This window comes from Mustela nigripes, chromosome 1, assembly GCF_022355385.1.
Source record: "Mustela nigripes isolate SB6536 chromosome 1, MUSNIG.SB6536, whole genome shotgun sequence".
Classification (NCBI taxonomy): Eukaryota; Metazoa; Chordata; class Mammalia; order Carnivora; family Mustelidae; genus Mustela; species Mustela nigripes.
Genome location: NC_081557.1, coordinates 50,129,129 through 50,150,828, shown reverse-complemented (window position 1 = coordinate 50,150,828; position 21,700 = coordinate 50,129,129). Strand labels below are relative to the sequence as shown.

The window sequence follows — 21,700 nt, the reverse complement described above, 5'->3', positions numbered from 1 at the left end:
TTCTGACTGGTGTGAGGTGGTATTGTGGTTTTGATTTGTATTTTCCTGATGCCGAGTGATGTGGAGCACTTTTGGCCATCTGGATGTCTTCTTTGCAGAAATGTCTGTTCATGTCCTCTGCCCATTTCTTGGTTGGATTCTTTGTTCTTTGGGTGTTGAGTTTGATAAGTTCTTTATAGATTTTGGATACTAGCCCCTTATCTGATACGTCGTTTGCAAATATCTTCTCCCATTCTGTCAGTTGTCTTTTGGTTTTGTTGACTGTTTGCTGTGCTGTGCTGGAAATGGAATTTTTCATAAGAACATCCCTTCTTTCCCACCATGATTCTTACGTGGATGAACTGTGGACTACTTTCATAAACATCAACCCATTGGTTTAATCCTTTCATAATATAGAGGAGAAAACTGAGGAGAAGTGAGTAGAAGTAGTCCCCCAGAAACTCCCCGCTGGATGTAGTCAGGGAGGCTGACCCAGGAACTGATAATGAGAAGCCTGAGGTAATGATGTAACTAAAGAATGCCCAACCAAGAATAGGACACCCTGGGTTCAACTTCAGGTTTTACCATCTTGCGGATGAATTGCTTAACTTCAGTAAACTATGATTTTCTCAGTTGTAAAATGTGGGATAACAACAGCTACTCCATAAGGGCACCTGCATGGCTCAGTGGGTTAAAGCCTCTGACTTCAGCTCAAGTCATGATCCCAGGGTCCTGGAATCGAGGCCCACATTGGGCTCTCTGCTTGGCAGGGAGCCAGCTTCCCTTCCAATCTCTCTCTCTGCCTGCCTCTCTGCCTAGTTGTAATCTCTGTTTGTCAAATAAATAAATAAAAATATAAAACAAAAACAAACAAACAAAATCTAAAACAAACAACAACAACAACAAAAACCCCACCTACTCCATAGACTTACTGTGAGGAAAAATGGAGATAAATAGTATAAAGGGTTTGGCAGACCACTGGCCCCCAGAGGACTCTTGATAAAGAGATGGATTGATGGGATTGTTTTGAATGCTCTTTCTATTTCATTTATTCTATTTTTTTTAACTGAGTAAGTACTATTGCCAGGCTTTCTGCTAGGCAGTCCTGCCTATATGAAGCTTGTGATCTAGGGGAGCAGATAGCCATTAATTATAGAAATAAGAAATAGCTGTTATAAAAAATGCTACCAAAGGAAAATATAGGGGGTGTTTGACTCATATGGAGATTCAGACAAATAAATATTCAGACATATTCAGACAAATAAAATGTCCTGAGGAAATAACTCAAAGGTTGAGTAGGAATTAGTCAGAAATCACACAAGGATCAGGAAAGAGCTTGGCAGGATCGAAAATGAAACTGTGATTCATCAGTCTTACACAATACACAGCGCTCCCCACAACACATAACCTCCCCAGTGTCCATCACCCAGCCACCCCATCCCTCCCACCCTCCTCCATCCAGCATTCTTCAGTTTGTTTCCTGAGATTAAGAGTCTCTTATGGTTTGTCTCCCTCTCTGGTTTTGTCTTGTTTCATTTTCCCCTCACTTCCCCTCTGATCCTCTGTCTTGTTTCTCAAATTCCTTATATCAGTGAGATCATATAATTCTTTTTCTGACTGACTTTTTTCACTTAGCATAACACCATCTAGTTCCATTGACACTGTTGCAAATGGCAAGATTTCATTTTTGATGACTACACAGTATTCCTGTGTGTGTGTGTGTGTATACACACACCACATCTTCTTTATCCATTCATCTGTTGATGGACATCTAGGTTCTTTCCATAGTTTGGCTATTGTGAACATTGCTGCTATAAACATTCGGGTGCATGTGCCCCTTCAGATCACTATATTTGTATCTTTGGGGTAAATACCCAGTAGTGCAATTGCTGGGTCATAGTGTAGCTCTATTTTCAACTTTTTGAGGAACCTCCATACTGTTTGGAAAAGCCTTTCTTTTATCGTGCCTTGATATTTATGTGAAAATTTTGATCTTTTCCCTTGACCCTTTCATTTCCACTTCAATCTTTTTTCCACTTTTGTAGTATAAAGCCTAATAACTAGTAACATTTACTCAAAACTAATATTGTCATCCCACCATACCTGCAGGGGACACATTCCAAGCCCCCCAGGAAATGCCTGAAACCATAATACTACTGAACCCCGCATATACTATGTTTTCTCCTATACATGTGTACCTGTATGTGTACATGATAACATTTAATTTATAAATTAGGCACAATAAGAGATTAACAATAACTAATAATAGATCAAATACAGCTATATAACTAATAAAAGTTATGTGAATGTGTGTCTCTCTCTCAAAATATCTTATTGTACTGTGCTCGCCTTTCTCGTGATGATGTGAGATGATAAATGCCTATGTTAGGAGATAAGGTGAGGTTAGGGTGTCAGCATGGTGATGTAGCATTAGGCTACTGTTCGTCTAACAGAAGGAGGATGATCTGTTTTGGGACCATCATTGACCTCAAGTGAATGAAACCACAGGAAATAAAACTTAGTAAGGGGGACTACTGCATACATTTTTCAGTTTTTGACTTTCAGAAATAGGGATTATCTATGTTTTTAAAATTAAAAAAAAAGAAAACCACCTTGCTAAATAACAAACAGCAACATACGTCAAGCTCTTAGAACTTTAGCTCTGCTTGGAAAATACCTATTCTCTTTTCACACAGTTATTTGAACTGGTAGTATAATTTAGTTAGATTTTAATTTGCATTTAGTTAAACTTGGAACCCTGTATTACTTACAGTGACCTTAAAACTCCATTCTGAGGCAAAATTAAAATAAAATATTATCATGGAGGAAGCTCTAGTCAGTACTGGGAAAAGTAAATGACAGCAGGTAAATTTGGGAAGAAGACCAGAATTTGAGACACCATGGAGCTGATTTTAAGTTTCCACTTTTTGTTTTTCAAAGATTTCATTTATTTGACAGAGAGAGAGCACGAGATCACAATAAGGCAGAGAGGCAGGCAGAGAGAGAAGGGGGAAGCAGGCTCCCTGCTGAGCAGAGAGCCAGATACGGGTCTCAATTCCAGGACCTTGAGATCACGATCCACGCCAAAGGCAGAGGCTTAACCCACTGAGCCACCCAGGTGCCCTAAGTTTCTACTTTTCAATCCTCAGTAGCCCAAAACCCAGAATTGGGACTCTGGGTAAGGACTGGGGGAGTCCTTACTGGGTCAGGACTCTCTCTCACATTCTGGCTCAAGAAGGGACTAGAACTCCTCAGACTCAGAGGGGGAATATCTCGTGATTCCCTTTCGTTTTCTCTTTTTCCTACCCCACACATCTCCCCCAGGCAATCTCACAGTAGTGGCCCCAGTGGCAGTGGTGGTAGTGAGGTTCCTATGGCTGTCTAAAACTTTGAGTTATCTTATGTATTCATCTACATACATTAGGACCATCTCAAATAATGCTGTAAATTTTGTTTTCAGCAACCAACAGGGTGTGGAAACCCCCACTGATCTTTTTCTCTCTGTGTCCTCTTGCAACTTGGCCCAGACATATGAAGTCAAGAGAAGCACACAACAGAGTAGAGTTGTTTGAAGGCCAGGTTTCTGGCCAGAGAACCAAAAAGAGAAGTCTCAGGGGACTGGAAACTATCATAGAGACTGCAGAGAGGGAAAAGCTCAAGAGATCCACCCCATGATTCCTGGATTCACCCCTTAGCTCTGCATGCACAGATCTGATGCTAAATCGCATGTCATAGACCGAAGTACTGAGGTATGGGATAGACCACTGTCTAGATCCAAAGGTGATGCACAACTGGGACAGATCTGAATGGCATTGCAAACACTTTGGGAATTGAACTGACATTGAAACCATGGCCACAGAAGGCAGATCAGAACTTGTGGCCTGAATCCAACTGAGTTAATTATATGCTAGCACAAAAATATTAATATTTTCCATAAGATTTAAATAAGACACAGACGACACTTATATATTCAAAAATACCTAGTATTTAATCCAAATTATTCTGCATTTGAAGAACCAGGAAGATCTCAAGTATGAGAAAAGGCAATCAAAGGACATCCAGGAAGAAATAACACAAATGTTGAAAATTATAGAAGACTCATAAAATGTTCCAAGAAGAATGATGAATACTTAAAAAAAAAAAGATTTTATTTATTTATTTGACAGAGAGGAAGAGAGAGAGGGAGAGGGAGAACTCTTTCCAGTCTGACTCCCTCTCCATTACACTTTCCCTCCTAATACTTCTGATTGAAAAAATGTTGACATGGCCATGGGCCTTTATTTACAACTGAGTAGTCATCTCAGACTGCTTTCTGCCTACAGAAGTTTGGGGGTTATAGTAGTTAGAGTAACACCCCTCCTAAAGATGCCCATGTCCTAGTTCCCCAAACCTGAGACTTTCAGGGTATGATTAAGTTAAGGATCTTGACATGGGGAGATTATCCTGGATTGATCTTGGTGGGACTGGTGTAATCACAAAGGTCCTTAAAAGAGTCAGAGGAGAAGGATGTGACAGTAGAAGCAAAGTCAAAAAGAAATGTAAACATGTTATATCTATGGTTTTGAGGATGAAGGAAGGGGCTATGAATCAAGAAATGCAGGCATCCCATAAAACTGGAAAAAGCAAGGAATAGATTCTCCTCCAGAGCCTCCAGAAGAAACAGCCCTGCAGACACCTTGACTTCAGCCCAGTGAAATCCATTTCAGACTTCTAAACTCCAGAAATGTAAGATAATAAATTTGAGTTGTTCCAAGTCACTAAGTTTGTGGTAATTTGTTACAGCAGCAATAGAAAACTGATACCAGGGTCTGATGGCATCTTTTTTCTTCCTTCCTTCTTTCCTCCCTCCCTCCCTTTTCTTTTTTTTTTTTTTTTTTGGGTATTTTCTTTGTCTTTAACTCAAACTTACAGTGCTTCTTCTGATAAAATTATCTTAAAACTTTTTTTTAAAGTATATGTATGTATGTAATCTCTGTACCGAACACAAAGCTCTAACTCATAACCCTAAGAGCAAGAGTCACATGCTCCACTGATTGAGCCAGCCAAGTGCCCCTCATTTAAAACTTTTGATTATTTTCTATAAACCTTATTGGAATTCACTCTGTTAAAAGCCACCTCTATATTTCTTTTTGGGCAACTTAGGCTGAGAGTTGGGATGCTGTGGTACAATAATGTTAAGATTCTTAGAAGCATTTTTGCCAGTTGAAATAGTTTACTTTATAGAGAACACTCTTTTTTTTTTTTTTTTAAAGATTTTTTATTTATTTATTTGACAGGCAGAGATCACAAGTAGGCAGAGAGAGAGAGGCTGAGCAGAGAACCCGATGCGGGACTCGATCCCAGGACCCTGAGATCATGACCTGAGCCGAAGGCAGCGGCTTAACCCACTGAGCCACCCAGGCGCCCCAATATAGAGAACACTCTTAAGACTCTTTGAAGTTCCCTTGTTTACCAGAAAGACTCTAAGAAATGCCCTTAAGATTCTCTGAAGCTCTACTAGGCAATGCCTTTAAATCTTTCTAAGGTCGCAACAATGAGTCTTTAGAACCATATTTTTGAAAGCTTTACCTGGAGGTCATACTTCACTTGTACCACCCTGAGCTTGTTGCACAACTCTCTCTTTTCCTGAGAGCCCTTTATTGTGCTTACTTGTTTACATCTGTTTTCCCTCGTGAGTCAGGGGTTGGATGTGCTATTTCTCTATGTCCTCAGCATCGTGACAGAGGTGCTAAGTATTTTTTTTTTAAGATTTTTTATTTATTTATTTGACAGAGAGAGATCACAAGTAGGCAGAGAGGCAGGCAGAGAGAGAGAGGAGGAAGCAGGCTCCCCGCTGAGCAGAGAGCCCGACGCGGGACTCTATCCCAGGACCCTGAGATCATGACCTGAGCCGAAGGCAGCGGCTCAACCCACTGAGCCACCCAGGCGCCCCAGTATTTGTTGAATGAACAAATGAACATTGCCTGGCGGGGAGAGTGGGGAAGTAGCCTAGTCAGACAATAATAATAATGTTTTTGCTTAAGTGGCCATAGGTATGTGGTATAGATCAATGACCCAGGATCCCAGTTTTAGGTTTGATAGGTCCTAGATTTGTCATGCAGCGACCCTAATCAACTTCACCCTCTTTACCTTCGGTCAGAATTCTGCCTTTCATGATGGCTCAGATGTCAAGTCTTCTGTGAAGTGTTTCCTTCCCTCTGCTCCTCCACAGCTCTCCCCGCGCAGCGCGTCGTCATGAGGAACCACCTCATTTACTCACCTGGATTCCCCCATCAGAATCCAGTAGTGTCTGTACTTCCACCCCCGATCCAGAAGGGTATTCGGGGGGTGGCGCTGTTCAGCCGTACACCAGGGAAAGGGAATTCGTCCTCCCACACCCGCGCCTCAGTTTCCCCGAGCGTGAACCGGGCATCGTGGAAACATCTTGCCAGGGCTGCGCTTTGGTGGAGGGCCCGCGGACCCTGAGGGCAGTCCCGGCGCCCGCGGAGGAGCTAGGGGGCAGCCGAGGCAGAGATGGCGAGCGCCGGGAGGCGTCAGAGCAAAGGAGGGCGGGGGGCCTGAGGCGGGGCTGCCCCGCGGGCCCGAGTCCGGCGGGGCGTGGCGACGCGGGGCGGGGCGGGGTGGGCGGGAGCGGCGCGCGCCGGAGCTTGGCCCGAAGGTCCGAGGGGACACGCGCGAGAGCCGGCGATGGGCCCCGCGGCGGGGCTGGTAGCTTTGCTGGCGGTGCTGGCGCTCCGGGCAGGGGACCCGTCAGGGGCCGCGGCGCGGGGGGACACGTTCTCGGCGCTGACCAGCGTGGCTCGCGCCCTGGCGCCCGAGCGCCGGCTGCTGGGGCTGCTGCGGCGCTACCTGCGCGGGGAGGAGGCGAGGCTGCGCGACCTGACCAGGTGAGAAAAAGCTCGCGCGCGGTGGTCCGGGAGGCGCGTGAGGCGGGGAGACTGAGTCAGAGGGCGTGACCGAGGCACCGTGCTGTAGGGTGGCGGGTGACTCAGTCTTATTTTAGCTCAGCGTGGGACCTCAGACACCGTTTGAGAGTAGGGTTAAGACCCTCACTAGACCGTAAGGCTGAGACACCGCGTGGCCCACTGTGGCCGTCGGACTCAGTGTCCCCCTGTGTGGGACCCCCGACACACCTTGGCATGAGATAGAGGAGAAAGAGACCGAGCGTGACCTTGGGGACGCTGTATCACACAGTGTGGAACCTCGAACTCCATCGCACACACCCAGTGGCACCCAGGGCCATCTTCACACAGCCAAGTTGATGCGCTGTGGCAAATTGTGGTGGGAGTGACTCAGGCCTAGTTGGAGGACCTCATAGTGCATGCGGGTGGGTCCCCAGGCTCTGTGCCACAGAGACACAGCGCGACTGCAAGAGTGAGAGGGAGAAAATACAGTGTCACTGTAGCCACGTGTGTGACAGAGAAGGGGTGTTTAGTAGGAAGTGACATTGTGTGACCCTGTGTGAGATTTACGTGCCTTTGGGACTGGATGGGCACGATGGTATGGATATGTCTGCAGCATTCTGGATGCTGCTTGTACAGCTCAGTATATGAATAAGGTTTCGTGTTCATTAACTCATTCAGTGGGGGTGTTGCCTATTCTGAGCCACATACTTTTCCAGGCAGTGGGGATAAAATGGTGAGCAAGACCCAACTCTGACCTCAGGGAGCTTGGAGTCGGTGGCATCATGATTATTATTCAGAGATGTCCACTGTCTCCTTTGTTTTCAACTCTCCTTCTCTTCCCATATTTAATAAGAGTTCTCTAAATTCTAAATAAAGGGGCGCCTGGGTGGCTCAGTGGGTTAAGCGTCTGCCTTCAGCTCAGCTCATGATCTCAGGGTCTATGATGGAGCCCTGCATTGGGCTCTCTGCTCAGCAGGGAGCCTGCTTCCCCCTCTCTCTCTACCTGCCTCTCTGTCTTCTTGCGATCTCTCTCTCTCTCTCTGTGTCAAATAAATAAAATCTTCAAAAAAATATTTAAATTCTAAATATGAGATAATTGAGATTTAACATGTATATATTGAGACCAAGAAAACAGTAGGGAAAACCATACTTGATACTAGAGGATACTGAGTGCAGCACACACAAGCCGATGCTCAGCTAATACTGTTTGCCATACAAGCAGCAAACTCGAGTGCTACACACTGTGGCATAAAAGACTGTAGACTTGGCATGCTGGGGCATTGACTATCAATATTGACTATCAAACTGAAAAATGAATGACTGTATTGTGTGATACATTGTGATTGAGTATGTTGTCTCTTCTCTGCTTAGGACATGAAGAAACCTCCAGCAGTGCTGTAACAACATAGCTATATGAATAAATTGAAATATGTCTTACATCATCTGGCCCTCTCCTGAGCTGAGGCCAACAGAGAGCTGTCTCACAATGCACCGCTGATATAGCTAAGCGAGTGTATGCGATAGTAATACTAAAATTCTGGGGTGCATGGGAAGAAGGCATGGGGGACACTGTGGCAGTGGGAGAGAGCCCTGTTGGAGAGAATCAGGCTATGTGTGGAAGCGAGTGTGAAAGATCTTGTTACTCAATGGCGACTGAATGATAGTGTGATTTGGTATGTGCTCTTAAGTATGTAGCTTGCATATAAGCAGTTATATGTGTGTTTAAATTTACTATCAGTTTTGCATAGTGTGAATTGAATATACACACATGCACACATACAAAATGTATTATAACACACACATACAAAATGTATGTGTGTGTTATAATAGTAAAGGATAAGTTCAGTAATTCTTGTCACTCTTCAGGGTTGCATAGTTGCCCGGTGTTTTATGGGCCTACTCTATAAAGCAAAATGTTTTAATTCTGTTCTTAGTCCACATGCATCGGAGTCTAGGTTTATTGGTGGAAATAAAAGACTCTTCTCTTTGATTTGAGATTCCACCAAGTTCCCTGCTTCCATGTGCTCATTCTCATACCACTAATCTCTTTAGTTGGGTGACTCAGGTAGAGATGGGGGCTGGGGGCAAGATCCTGATGCCAGGTCTCCCAGGGAACAGGTTCATAACAGAGAGATGGCACTGTGGATCAGGGTGACTGATGGAGGGGGATGGGGGACACTGATGCTGGTCTCTTTTACTGTCTCATCACCATTGTCATCGTCACAGCTTTTTCATTGAACCCTAATTTCATTTGCTCCTTACACACATGCTTTGAAATAGGTTTGTATGGCTCTCATAAACAAATGAGAAATCATTTAAAATATAAGAAAACTAAAGTTTAGTAGCCTTACCTGAGATTATACATTAATCCAGGACTAGGACATAGTTCTTTTGATTGTTTCTTGCTATTATGCCATCAGGTCCTTACTGCTTGCTTTATCTGTTGTGCCAGGACCCAGACCAAACCCCATAACTGCTGAAATTTTATGAATAGCTGGAGTACATAGTGGTTAAGAGTCTGGATGCAGAAATTTAATAGACCTTTGCTTGAATCCTTGGCTCTGACCTTGGGCAAGGTCCTTTACCTCTTTAAGCATTATTTTCCTAATCTGCAAAATGATGATAATGATAGCACCTATCCCACAGACTTGGTAGAAGGATTAGTACCATGTAAAGGCATTTATCATATTGCTTAAAATGTAGTAGGTGCTCAACAAATGTTAGCTCTGTGTGATTTTTTTGTTTATTTTGAGACTGCCTGGTGAAACTAGACTCCACCTTTGTCTCTAAGCAGTAACTAAGATTGTGAGAGCCTAGATAATAAGAAAGATTCAGAAAAATTCTAGATTCTCTTCTCCTATGAGCTATGAACATTTAATTTCAGAAAGTTTAGTTTGATATCTTAGAGACTGTCTGTTCCTTAGTCAATGCTCTAAAACCTAGTGAGATATTTGCTTTCTAAAACAAAAATTTTGGCAGTTCTACTTATTTTCCTTATAATCCCAATCTGGTGATCTAATGTGACTTGAGATGTTATTTCTAAGGACCTCAGTAGATAGTCTTCTTTAAATTTCTGAATTTAGAAATAAAATATTTTGGGGGTGCCTGAGTGCTCAGGTAGTTAAGCGTTTGCCTTCAGCTTAGGTCATGATTCTGGGATCCTAGATCTAGCAGAGGCTGGCTTCCTGTTCAGCAAGTTTTCCCTTTACCTCTGCACCATGCCCCCCATGTACTCTCTTGCTCTCTCTCTCATATAAATAAACAAAAGCTTTTTTAAAAAAAGAAATAAAATATTTTTCAATGTTGAAACTACTCCTTACCCCAAGTTAATGAATAAAAATTTTACTAGTTAAATATACATATATATATATATATATATATAGCTTTTTTTTTATTTTGCTATTTCAGTTTTAAAAAGCTACCAAGATTGAAAAAGTATTACCAGTAGCAGTAATTTTTGTGTTATGAATTAAGCATTTGGAATGTCTCAGAAGAACTGAGACACAGCCATTGCTGAATTCTCAAGGAGAAACATATTGAATTAAAATAGCCTACGTATTGCGGCTGGATAACCTATCCAGGCTATGTTTAATGCAGGATTGGGTTGCAAATTTTATGTGCAGATTCTTGAAGCAAGGATCTGATTTTCTACTCTCAGCAACATTTGCTAAAGCAAAAAGCCATTTAGGAAAACTTAAGGTTTGAATTCAGCATCCAGTGATTCGGTCTCTGAAAACCAGCTATTTGCTCAGAGGCTGGGAATAGGGCCAATGTTTGGATTCCAAACCAGTCTCAGATATCTGTTGATAGGTTTTTTTCTTTGTGTTACAGAAAAATGATGTATCTGAATGCCGAACTGAATTATGTGCTGCAGTAGAGATCAAACCCCTGCCCTAAATAAACTGACCCCATAACACAAAGTACCATGCGAAGAGAACAAGGCATTAGGGCTTTTGAATGCTGGAGGACATGGGGGAAATTTTCACGTCTCTGCCTTGTGTCTTTCCTCTGATGCCTGTTAAACATCCTCAAGCACCAAATGAAGAATCTATTTATTCAGTTATGGAAAAGATGATGGAAAGAAACAATAGAATGGTCATGCTGAAAGGATCCAGAGAGACCTTCTAGATTAGACCAGTTCTGTCATATTACAGAGGAGCAAACTGAGGGACAGTTGGAGGCCAGGTCTCCTCCAATCCAACTGTCTTTAAAATTACTGCCCACTCAGCCTCAGTTGTCCTTGGATACTTACTCTTCAGGCTGGATTCAAGCCCAAGTCTCTGCTTGTAAGTGTTTTCGTCTAGCAATGAAATATCTTGTACTAAGTAGTTCCATATGGAGCTGGAGCAGGAGCAGGAGCAGGAGAAGGAAATAATGGGCAGTAAAAAAATAAAATAAAATAAAAATCCCACCCCAGGAGGCTGGTTTAGTTTTTAAAACTGTAGAGTACCCATTCTCAAAGTGCCTTGTTTCAGAGATCAGAGACATCCTGGGACTTGACAGGGTTCTCATTTCCTCTCTGGGGCACCAAGGCCCAGATTCTCCTCCCTTAGTTTATGCTTGAATTCAACTCTTGGCTCCCTGGAAGCACCTGGAGGCAAGTCATCTTCTATTTCAGGCTCCACCCTTGAGAAACCCTTAGGTCAGTCTCAGTTTCAAGGCAATGAATCCCCCAGCCCTACCACTCCCTCTGTTCTTAACTTTCACCCCTACCTCCTCACTCAAGTCTTCCACTCTAGCCAAAGAATGCCTATTTTCTCACCACTCTTGAGCACATGCCTTTAAACCCATGTCCTCTTCACTTTGCACACACTTTTTTCTTTTTACTTCCATTGTTGTTATTATATTACTCCTGGAATTAATAATTTTAAATCAAGGGAAAAAATTTTAGAGGGCATGCCAACAACTCTTAGGTCTGCCTTATTATCATCAATAAATTGTAATCATGTTAATCCCAATAGTGTGTTAGAAATGGAATAATTGTAGTATGCCAGGAAAGGAAACAGCATCTTTTGCTGATGTGAACACTGTTTTAGGACATCTGAAAAGGAGAGAAATTAACTAGAAAGATGGTCACTTTTTCTACACATTTGGCAAGCCAGAGAGGCTGGATGCCTGCTGGACCACCCCACATCCACCTCCCCCATTACAGCTACTAGTTTTTTATGTGGAATTCTTCCTGAATATCTCCCTTGAATCTATCCCGACCTCTGCCCCCACTGTCATTATTATGGTTCAGACCCTCCTTACTCTTGCTTCCAGTTTTGAATTGACCTCCAGACAGTTCTTTCTGCCTCCACTCTTCCCCACTTCTGAACCCCACCCTCGCACAGATTCGTATATGTAAACATTTCCTAGTGTATCCAACTCTCACCTAAAACCTTTTGGCAGCTTCTAATTGCACTCAAGACAAAACCCAAATTCCTCAGCAGGGCCTGTGGGGTGCTCTTCTCTTGTCCAGTCTGACCTACCCATCATCCTCCCAACACACCTAGGGTTCCAGCACTACTGAACAGCTCAGAACTCCCCCTACCATTTCTCTCTGTCCCTTCATGCATGTTGAATTGTCTCTGACTGCCTCTCCTCCCTTCGTCATGTCTTGTCTTTTCATCCCTAGCATCTAGCATGGAGTCTGCCATCTAGCAAGTAACCAGTTTAGACCGACTTATTAATGAACACATACTTGTCAAGCCGCTGTGCTTTTGTATATGTTAGTCCCATTGGATCAAAAAATATTCTTCCTGTGATACAGAGAAGATGAGCATGGGTCCTGAACAAGGATGACATGCAAATTCGTGAAGCATTCTGTATTTTTTGAATCACTGTGATGTATGCCTGAAACTAATGTAACACTGTGAGTCAACTATACTCAAGTTAAAAAAAAAAATTCTTCCTTTTTTGTTTTAGCTCCATGGAAACAGTATGGCAAAATCAGCTGAGAGCAAGCTTCAGAGTCAGGAAGATTTGGGTTCAGATCTGGTTTTGTCACTAACAGTGTGGCCTTGGTTTCAAATTTTTCTCTCTTCATTGTTGGTTTGATAAAATCTAATCTGAGGGTGGGGGGATTAAATGAGACAAAATATATATAAAGCACTTAGCAGAATGCCTAGTACGTGGAAAAGGCTCAGTAAGTAGCAGCTTTCAATTGTTTAATCCTTTAGGACTCAGATCAAGTGCCATTTCCTCCAGGAAGTCTTCCCTTACACCTTCTAACTTCCGCCTGGGTTAGGGGCCTTGCCTCCAAGTAGCTGGAGCGTTACATAGCTCTTTATAAGCTCTCTTCTCTCCTAGCTGGTATCAATTATTGCAATTAATTTCACAACATACTTGAGCTTCTACCAGATTCTAAATATTGATAAGAGAGTGATGAGCGGAAAGATTTTCTGGCTTGTGAACTGCTTGAGAGCTCCACCCTGTCTTGCCTTTGAATCTTTAGCATCTAGTGTGGTCCCTGATGTACAGTAACTGATGAGCAGAGACTGACTCATTGAATGAACAAATGGATGGACCTCCTTCTCTTGTCTTGGTAGTTTTCATGTTCTTTGAGCTTATTGGCTAGAGGATTATGTGAGTTGCCAGGGGTTCATGTTTCATTTTTAACTACTCCAAATGCATATACACTATGCCAGCCTTTGCTAGGGGTGGTGGCTGTATCAGTAAGCGAGATCGTTCTACTCGTCTCTTCCAGATTCTATGACAAGGTGCTTTCTTTGCACGAGGATTCGGCAACCCCTGTGTCTAACCCTCTGCTTGCATTTACTCTCATCAAACGCCTACAGTCTGACTGGAGGAATGTGGTACATAGTCTGGAGGCCAGTGAGAACATCCGAGGTAATGAGGAGGAGGGCTGGAGGGTAAGAGAAGATTCTGTCTCCTGATTCTGGAAAGGAGAGAGATTCTGGTGGAATGTGATGAAGGGTAATGAAGTGGGTAGGTATTACTCCATCTTCATAGCTTTTGTTATTAACAGAGAATTAAGGTCCTCTTGTTAATATGTCTATGTGATTGTACATTAGAAAGCACTTTTGGGGGGCCTGGCTGGCTCAGATGGTGGAGCTTGAGACTCTTGATCTTGGGGTTGTGAGTTCCAGCCCCATGTTAGATGTAGAGCTTACTTAAAATTAAAATCTTCAAAAAAAAAAGATGCTTTCATGTCCATTATCTCATTTGAGCTTCACCATAACCCTATGAAGAAGTACAGGTTATATCATTCCATTTACATATTTGTCTAATAATTTCTACTTGATTAAACTATAATGTGATCTGAAGCAAGGTCAGTTTCCTAATTTATTCTACTTTGTACTTGAAAAAATTTGTTGACTTTGGGGAGATTAGGAGGAAGAACAGTTATCCCCACAAAGTGCAAGATTCCTGGAGACAGGATGGAACAACATGCGTGTGCTTTAGTTTTTACTCTAGAGCTTATGTTCCTCATTCAGAAGATTGTATTAAGCCTCCACTCTGCACCAGGACTCTGCTAGCCATGGGAAATAAAAACACATAAAACATGTTATTTGCTCACGAAAGATTTGAAGAGGTGGTTATGCCTAGCCTGTATTAAATGCTCACTGCCTGTTTTTTGAATGGTGGATTGGTGTTTTTACCACCTTGACAGCTCTGAAAGATGGTTATGAGAAGGTGGAGCAGGACCTCCCAGCCTTTGAGGACGTGGAGGGAGCAGCAAGGGCCTTGATGCGGCTGCAGGATGTGTACATGCTCAACGTGAAGGGCCTGGCCCGAGGCGTCTTCCAAAGAGTCGCTGGCTCCGCCGTCACTGACCTGTACAGCCCCAGGAGGCTCTTCTCCCTCACGGCAGATGACTGCTTCCAAGTTGGCAAGGTAAAGGTATCCAGAGAGAGAGAGCGAAGCGCTCAGCCCTTGTTTTTTTTTTTTTTTTTTTTTTTTTTTGTGGATAAAGGAACTATATCCTGATTGCTTTTACATGCTTTAAGTCCTTCCAGCAAACTTGGAAATTTGGTATAATTCTCCATTTTCAGATGAAGAAGCCGAAGGTCAGATACGGTAAATAATCTGCCCAAGGTTACACAATTTTAAGTAGCAGAAATAAATTCTGAACCTGGGTCTTTTAACCCTGAGTCCCATGTTCTTTCCATAATAACTAAGATGATCACATACGCAGGATATTCTGGAGAGTAAAGGGAGTGTTACTAGTTATGGCCGGACGACAGATATAAATTGGGACTGGGAAAAATGGTCCTGGGGTCACCCTAACAGTAGTGCCCTGCCAGCAGATGAAAGGCTGGGTGGAAAGGAGAAGCAGGGTTCAAGGTTGGGGAAGGGGAGAAGAGATAGAGATGTGAGGTAAGGTCACGAAAACTCAGCCTCCTGAGACTTTCTGGAATCCCTTGCAACATTTCCTGAGCATTTAGAAGTATTGGATTAAGGTAGTGTCAAAAAGCTGAGGCCATTCACTGAAGATTACTTGAGGAAATAGACTTCAGGAACCTTCCATATGAGAAATTTAACTGATCTTTGATCATAACTTATAAGCACACTTGAGGTTATTTTACAATATATTCTTTGTTAGCCTTTGCCACAAGAAGTAATGGAGTAAGTCCTTTTTAATTTTGAAGATGTGTATTGCAGGAAAGTAAATTTTCCCAGCCCCTGCAGTATTCATTAGCATATCTGAGACTGGGCCTCATGTGCCCTGATTTTAAGTTTTAGAGATCGGTCTTCCAAATTAGTGCAGAGTGGGTTGCCCTAAGCCTCTCTATGTACCATTTTCCCTTCTCTAGGATTCTGAATGGAATCAGCTCAATCATCATGTTCATGGCTAATTTAAATTTCAGCCAGGTAAAATAGTTCTGTGTATGGTACCAATATACACTTCATTTGTGAAGCCTTTCTGAAACTAAAACCATATGTTGAAAATGCAGTAAGTGCCTTCCTGAAACCCTCACTGGCCATCTTTATTTTTGTCTTGATTCACTTATTTTAAAAGATAAAACATTTCAAATATAAGAAAACTATATAAAATAATATAACAAGCAATTATATCTATAATTGAGGTGAAATATGTTAAAATTTTGCAATGTTCATTTCAAATTTTTAAAAAGGAATTTATGTAAAACAGAAGGCATTAAGGTTAATATTAAAAAATGAATTTACATATAGCTCAATAAAGCCCCCCTTCTCTTTCTCCTCACCACTCCTGACCCCTCCCTTCCACTCAACCCTTGCCTGGGTGCCCAGGAACTGTCCTAAGCCATACAATATATGTGCACTATCCTGAGTCCAGCTTCTTTCAGCACACTGGATCTGTGAAATTTATCCACCTGTTGCATTTATTAATAGTTCATTCCTTTTTAGTGCTGAGTAGTATTCCGTTGTATGAGTATACTACATGCTGTTTATCCAGTCTACTAGAAATGGATGCTTGCACTTTTTCCAGCCTGGGCTACTGTGAATAAAGCTGCTATTAACATTCTTGTCTTTCTGTGAACAATTGTTTTTATTTCTCTGGGAGTGGTCTTGCAGGGTCAAAGAAAAAGCTTCAGTAATTATTAACGTGTGGCCAATTTATTTCATCTACACATCTCTAATCTCCTCCTCCATGGATTATTTCAAAGCAGACCAGCCTTTCTAGTTTCTGAAATTCTTAGTTGTCTAATTGTAGTTTGCCACAGTCATGTCTATTGACTGTTGCTCATGACTGATTATTTCCTGATACGGTTTATTATGTTTGTGAGCTTATTTTTAGCAGGACTTTTTTTCCCCATCTAGAGGAATCTCTGTGACTGGAGTTATGGGAATATCACTCCAAAGTGTTCTGGGTTTTCTTTTTCCAGTACTCTGGTGGTATCACTGGCCTAAGATTCCTTTTTTTTTTTTTTTTTTTTGGAGTACATTATATCTGAGTGATTTATTTATTTTATAATACAAAGTTTGTGCCTTTTGACCCCCTTCACCCATTTCACTCTCCCCCTACTTCCCACCTCTGGCAACCAGTCTGTTCTCTGTATCTATAGGCTCGGGTTTTTGTTATTGTGTTTTTATTTTAGATTCCACGTATAAGTGAGATTGTATGGTATTTGTCTTTCTCTGTCTAACTTATTTCACTTAGTGTAATGCCCTCAAGGTCCATCCATGTTGTTGGAAGTGGCAACTTTTTCCTTTTTAATGGCTGAATAATATTCCATCGTGTGTGTGTGTGTGTGTGTGTGTGTGTGTGTGTGTGTGTGTGTGTCTGTGTGTGACATTTCTTTATCCATTCATCCATCAATGGACACTTAAGTTGTTTCCATATCTTGACTGTTGTAAATAATACTGGCAATGAACATGGGGGTGCATATCTTTTCGGGTTAGTGTTTCCATTTTATTTAGATAAATACCAGAAGTGGAATTGGTAGATCAAACTTCTGTTTTTGATTTTTTGAGGAACCTCCGTATTATTTTCCACATTGGCTGCACCAATTTACTTTCCTGCCAACAGTGCATAGAACTATTGCTCTATGTCCTTGCCAGCACAATTTCTTGTCCTTTTGATAATAGCTACTCTAACAGGCAAGAGGTGATATCTCATTGTGGTTTTGATTTGCACTGACCATAGATCCATTTTGATATTGATTTCTTGGCCTGGAGTTTCCTGAGCTATAATGCAGATTCATACCCTAAACTCACATGAAACATAGGCTCAAGACTGTGAATATTTTAAGGAGACATTTTGCTTCCTCCGAGCAATATCCAGACAGAAACAAACCAGTTTTCTTGACTCTTTGCAACAATGGGTAGATTTTTTTCTGGTCTACCTTTCCTTTAAGGTATAGTTTTTCATGGATTTCAGTTTTATGAGTGTGTCTTTGTTCTAGTGCCTAGGTTTTGGAAGGTGTAAGGAGAGGCTCATGTGGGCAGTATAACCAAATTTTGCTAAGTACCGGGATTACTAACACTGCCCCCATCCTAAGCAGCTTCAGCATCTGCTCTTAAGCTCATTGCTGAGGTTTTTAGCTCCTTTTTTGTTTCTGGTACTTGGGTATATTCCATTCTTTCTTGAAAATATATCATAAAATATTTGTTATATTTTATTCAAAAGTTCCAAGTCTTTTTGCTTGGAAGGATTCCAGTTATCTCAATCTACCATATTTTTGGGACTTGGGAAAACTTAAACAAATTGTTAACTTTGCAGAAAAAGTTCAGTCATTTTGGCTGTTATTCTTCAACTCAACCTTTTTACATAAACAGGAAAAGTAAGGATCAGAGAAATAACATGGCAGATGAATGGCAGACCTGGAAGAAAAGCTGATTTACTGTTTTAGATTGCAGAGTTTCAGTACCTCTAGGTTCTTCCCTGTCTTTTTGCCGGTTGGAAGTTAGAGTAGAATTAGAATTTTTTGTAAGAGTGCTTCCAACTCCGTGATTTTATAATTCCATGCTGTCTCCAACATCTACTTCCAGGAAATTCCACCTGCAGTGCTGGCATTCTAGTTAACTGTAAGCTGTTAAAAGACAGGAACAAGCTCTAGTACACCTTGCCACATTCCCGCCTTCCAACATTTAATATAGAAAAAAGTCACTGGGCTGTTTGAGCATTCCCATGTGGGTCTAATACATTGTGTTGCAATTATTGATTTACTCTTGTGCCCTTCATATGACTATAAGCTCTTTAAGGTCAGGGATCACCAGATACATTGCAAATACTCGGTAAATATTGAATAAATAAATGAGTGAATTCAGTCCATTTCTCGCATTGCTATTGGCAGTATCTTTTTAAAAACCCAACACTCACAACTCTAATTAACTTAACCCATGCTACCTTTTGAAGTTCATTTCTTGCGTCTCCTCACCTTAGGCCATAACACAGTGTCTAACTTGAACACAAGTTGCTTTTGGCTCTGTTTCTGCCATTCCTTCACTTTAAAATGTTCTTCCTTTCAATCTCTGCTCATTGAAATTCTTTTCTTTCTTCAGGGGAAGTCTACCTCAGATGCCACTTCTTCCATGAAGCCTTCTGAGATTCCCAAGTCTCTCCCTTCTCTGACTCCATGACATATTATGCGTTTTTCCTTTGAGTATTCGTGCATTTTGCCCAGTATTACAGTTAACTGAGTTCATATCTCTCTTCTCCCCATATTATAATTTCCTTAAATGCAAGAACCCTTGTGTCTTTGCTATGTCTAGAACAATGCATTGGATATAATGGATGGTTCATAAATTGAATTTAAATGAATTTGAGATGAAAACTTGCTTGCTTGTGTTCTATAGGCCCTCTTACTCTTTGTCATTTCCTTTCCTCTACCTGTGGATTCAGGCTTAATGATGGTACTTATGTTACCTACAGGTGGCGTATGACATGGGGGATTACTACCATGCCATTCCGTGGCTGGAGGAGGCTGTCAGTCTCTTCCGAGGATCTTATGGAGAATGGAAGACAGAGGATGAGGCAAGTCTAGAGGATGCCTTGGATCACTTGGCCTTTGCCTATTTCCAGGTAGGGGAGTAAGGGAGGCTCACTACTTTTATCACAATAAATATAGTGCTTTATATCTGCTTGACAATTTCCTACACATTTTCATGTCTCAATTTATTTCATCTTCCCAACAGGACCAAATGTGAGTCAAGCAGGGCAGTTGTTTTATTATTTCCATATTTCACATGTGAGTAAACTAAATCTCCAAAAAATTCCTAACTTGTCAGGAAGTTCATAGAGCTGGGATTAGGGCCCAAGTCTGTTTTACTCTTAGTCCGGTGCTCTTTCCAGCACCTTGACTGCTTTAAAACCATCGTCTTCTGTGTAGGAGGCAGGCTCCCACCTGTAGTGCAGCAGGGGCATTGACAAATGTCTAACGGGTTCATAGTTGATGTAGGGCACTCTTTTACGCTGTCAGCAGCTTCTGTCTTCTCACAGGTGTTCTGTCATGATATTTCCATATCCAAGGAAGAAGTTTGATTGTTATGGTAGGGGCCCAGGGCAGGCTGTCCCAATATGGGCCACTTTGGCATAAAGATTATTTTGAGTTAAAGTAATCAAAACCCAGCAGATGCAGGAAAAACACTCTGCCTCCTTGCAACTGCCAAGATTATGTTGGAAAGGAGAGTCTGTAACAGGCAGAAAGCTATTAACAGAGACTCCCCTTGACCTAAGAACTCTGCACAATAGGGCAACTGTGTTTCTCCAAACATCTCCCTTCACCTTCTTGCTGATGAACTTTCTCCCCCTTGTGTCCTATGACTCTACCCTTCTTAACTCATAGAAGCTTCATGTTGCCTCACTGTCTTTAGAATTTTGTGTCTGTGTGGATTTCTGTGCCTACTACATTTGATTTTCTCCTGTTAATCTGTCTCATGTCCATTTAATTCTATGTCCAGCTAGAAGGACCATGGGCAGAAGAAGGACTTCCTCCCCGACATTATCCTCTCCCATCTGCAGCTGAGTCCAACTGTAACTATGACTAGGGTCTGGCTATCGAGCTGGTGTCACTGGTTTGTAGTGACACTCAGCGCCTCCTCCAGGGATTGCTTTTCCTTGGCACTTGATCTATGAGCTGTTGTAGTTCCTCTCGTGGAAGCTCATTTCCCTGAATAGGGAGATCTGCTGTCCTTTTATATAGCTAATCTGTTTCCCACCAGAATTGTATAGTCTTCAAGAATAAGCTGGAAATATTGTTTACAGAGCCAATTCCTTAGAGTTTCCAAAGCTAATAAACCATTTCTGCTCCCTACGTTCCTTTCTCTTTCCCCCTTTTCCTGAGAAAAGGGAGGAGGACTTGGGTGGTCCAAACCCACATGTTGCCGCCAAAACAGATTTATTCTCAGAGTAGCAAATGGGCCTGTGCCTCTCATGGAAGTTCCTGGTAAGTGGGTCTTTGTTGTAAGACTTTCCAGGGTGCTCTTCCTAATGCGCCTGCTCAATTGCTCTGTATTAAAGCTCTAATAGAATCACTGTAGTACAACTAAGGCAAGAAGAAATTGGATTTTAATAGAGGAAGAAAACGGAATTGACACAGAGACTAGGAGAAGATGAACTCAAGCAGCTTACCCTGAAAAACAGGCTTCAAATGCAGCGCCTGAGGACTGGTTTTGGCTTTTTTACCCTCTGAAGACTCAGGTTTCTCCTCCGCTCACTGGTAGACTCTCCCTTTCCACAATTGTGCTTTGTCTGGTAATTTTTATTCATCTCACAAGGCATAGCTCAAATGTCACCTACTTGTGAAGACTTCCTCAATTCTCCTCAGACTTCTCAGACTCCTTTGTGCCCTTACAAATATTTTTTTACACGACAGTAATAGAACACATCAGGCATTGTCTCATAGACAGTTATGGTCCCCTTTTTAGCCCTTATAAATTTGGGATAGTTGTGGATCTTTCATTATCATATAAAATATGTGATATATAATTATTTGTACTATGAAAATATTATATGTAATATATAATATCATATAACATATAATACTTATGATGAAGTTCTAGAACCTAGGTGAGGTTTGGTGGGCTGAGGTCCGGAGCCGATGACCAAGAAAGAATTCTTGAGACATCTTTGGTGCAAAATGGTGGTTTATTAAAGCACGGGGACAGGACCCGTGGGCAGGAGGAGCTGCTGCCCCGGGTTGTGAGGGATGGCAGGTTATATACCTTGCGGTTGGGGGAAGGTGAGGGGAAGGGAGATTCTTGGTGGGGTGTTATGATCCTGCTATCATTTACATTCCCTTCTACCTCAGCCTCCTCCAGTTTATGATGGGGAGGGAGACATTAGGGCTTTAGGAACTGAGAGTTATTTGCCTCTGGAAATTTGTGCTATTGATAAGGTAACCTCCCTGTTTGTAGATCTCTAGGACATCTGTAGAGCAAGGGAGATT

The 21,700-nt window shown here is 42.0% G+C and overlaps 1 protein-coding gene, 1 long non-coding RNA gene and 1 other non-coding gene across 9 annotated transcripts in view; 2 read left to right on the top strand and 1 right to left on the bottom strand.

Moving 5' to 3' along the window:
- The window catches only part of LOC132024372 (uncharacterized), a 33,867-nt gene extending 27,336 nt beyond the window's left edge, over positions 1 to 6,531 (bottom strand). The window contains exon 1 of the long non-coding RNA XR_009406233.1: positions 6,109 to 6,531. This is a non-coding gene — a long non-coding RNA (uncharacterized LOC132024372). The remainder of the gene's footprint in view (positions 1 to 6,108) is intronic.
- Positions 6,532 to 6,626: 95 nt separating this feature from the next.
- P4HA3 (prolyl 4-hydroxylase subunit alpha 3) overlaps positions 6,627 to 21,700 on the top strand; it is a 40,862-nt gene continuing 25,788 nt past the window's right edge. For 5 of the 7 annotated variants that reach the window (XM_059410628.1, XM_059410589.1, XM_059410573.1 and 2 more), the window contains exons 1-4: positions 6,627 to 6,866; positions 13,573 to 13,715; positions 14,500 to 14,723; positions 19,186 to 19,335. In XM_059410628.1, coding sequence (XP_059266611.1) covers positions 6,667 to 6,866; positions 13,573 to 13,715; positions 14,500 to 14,723; positions 19,186 to 19,335 — 717 coding nt within the window. In that variant the 5' untranslated portion in view covers positions 6,627 to 6,666. Of the gene's footprint in view, positions 6,867 to 13,572; positions 13,716 to 13,738; positions 13,815 to 14,499; positions 14,724 to 19,185; positions 19,336 to 21,700 lie in introns of those variants that run through there. The other 2 variants (XM_059410579.1, XM_059410619.1) reach the window with 2 other exon arrangements.
- LOC132009457 (U6 spliceosomal RNA) lies at positions 12,596 to 12,699 on the top strand. Its single transcript, XR_009401939.1, has one exon. It is a non-coding gene; the product is annotated as a U6 spliceosomal RNA (small nuclear RNA).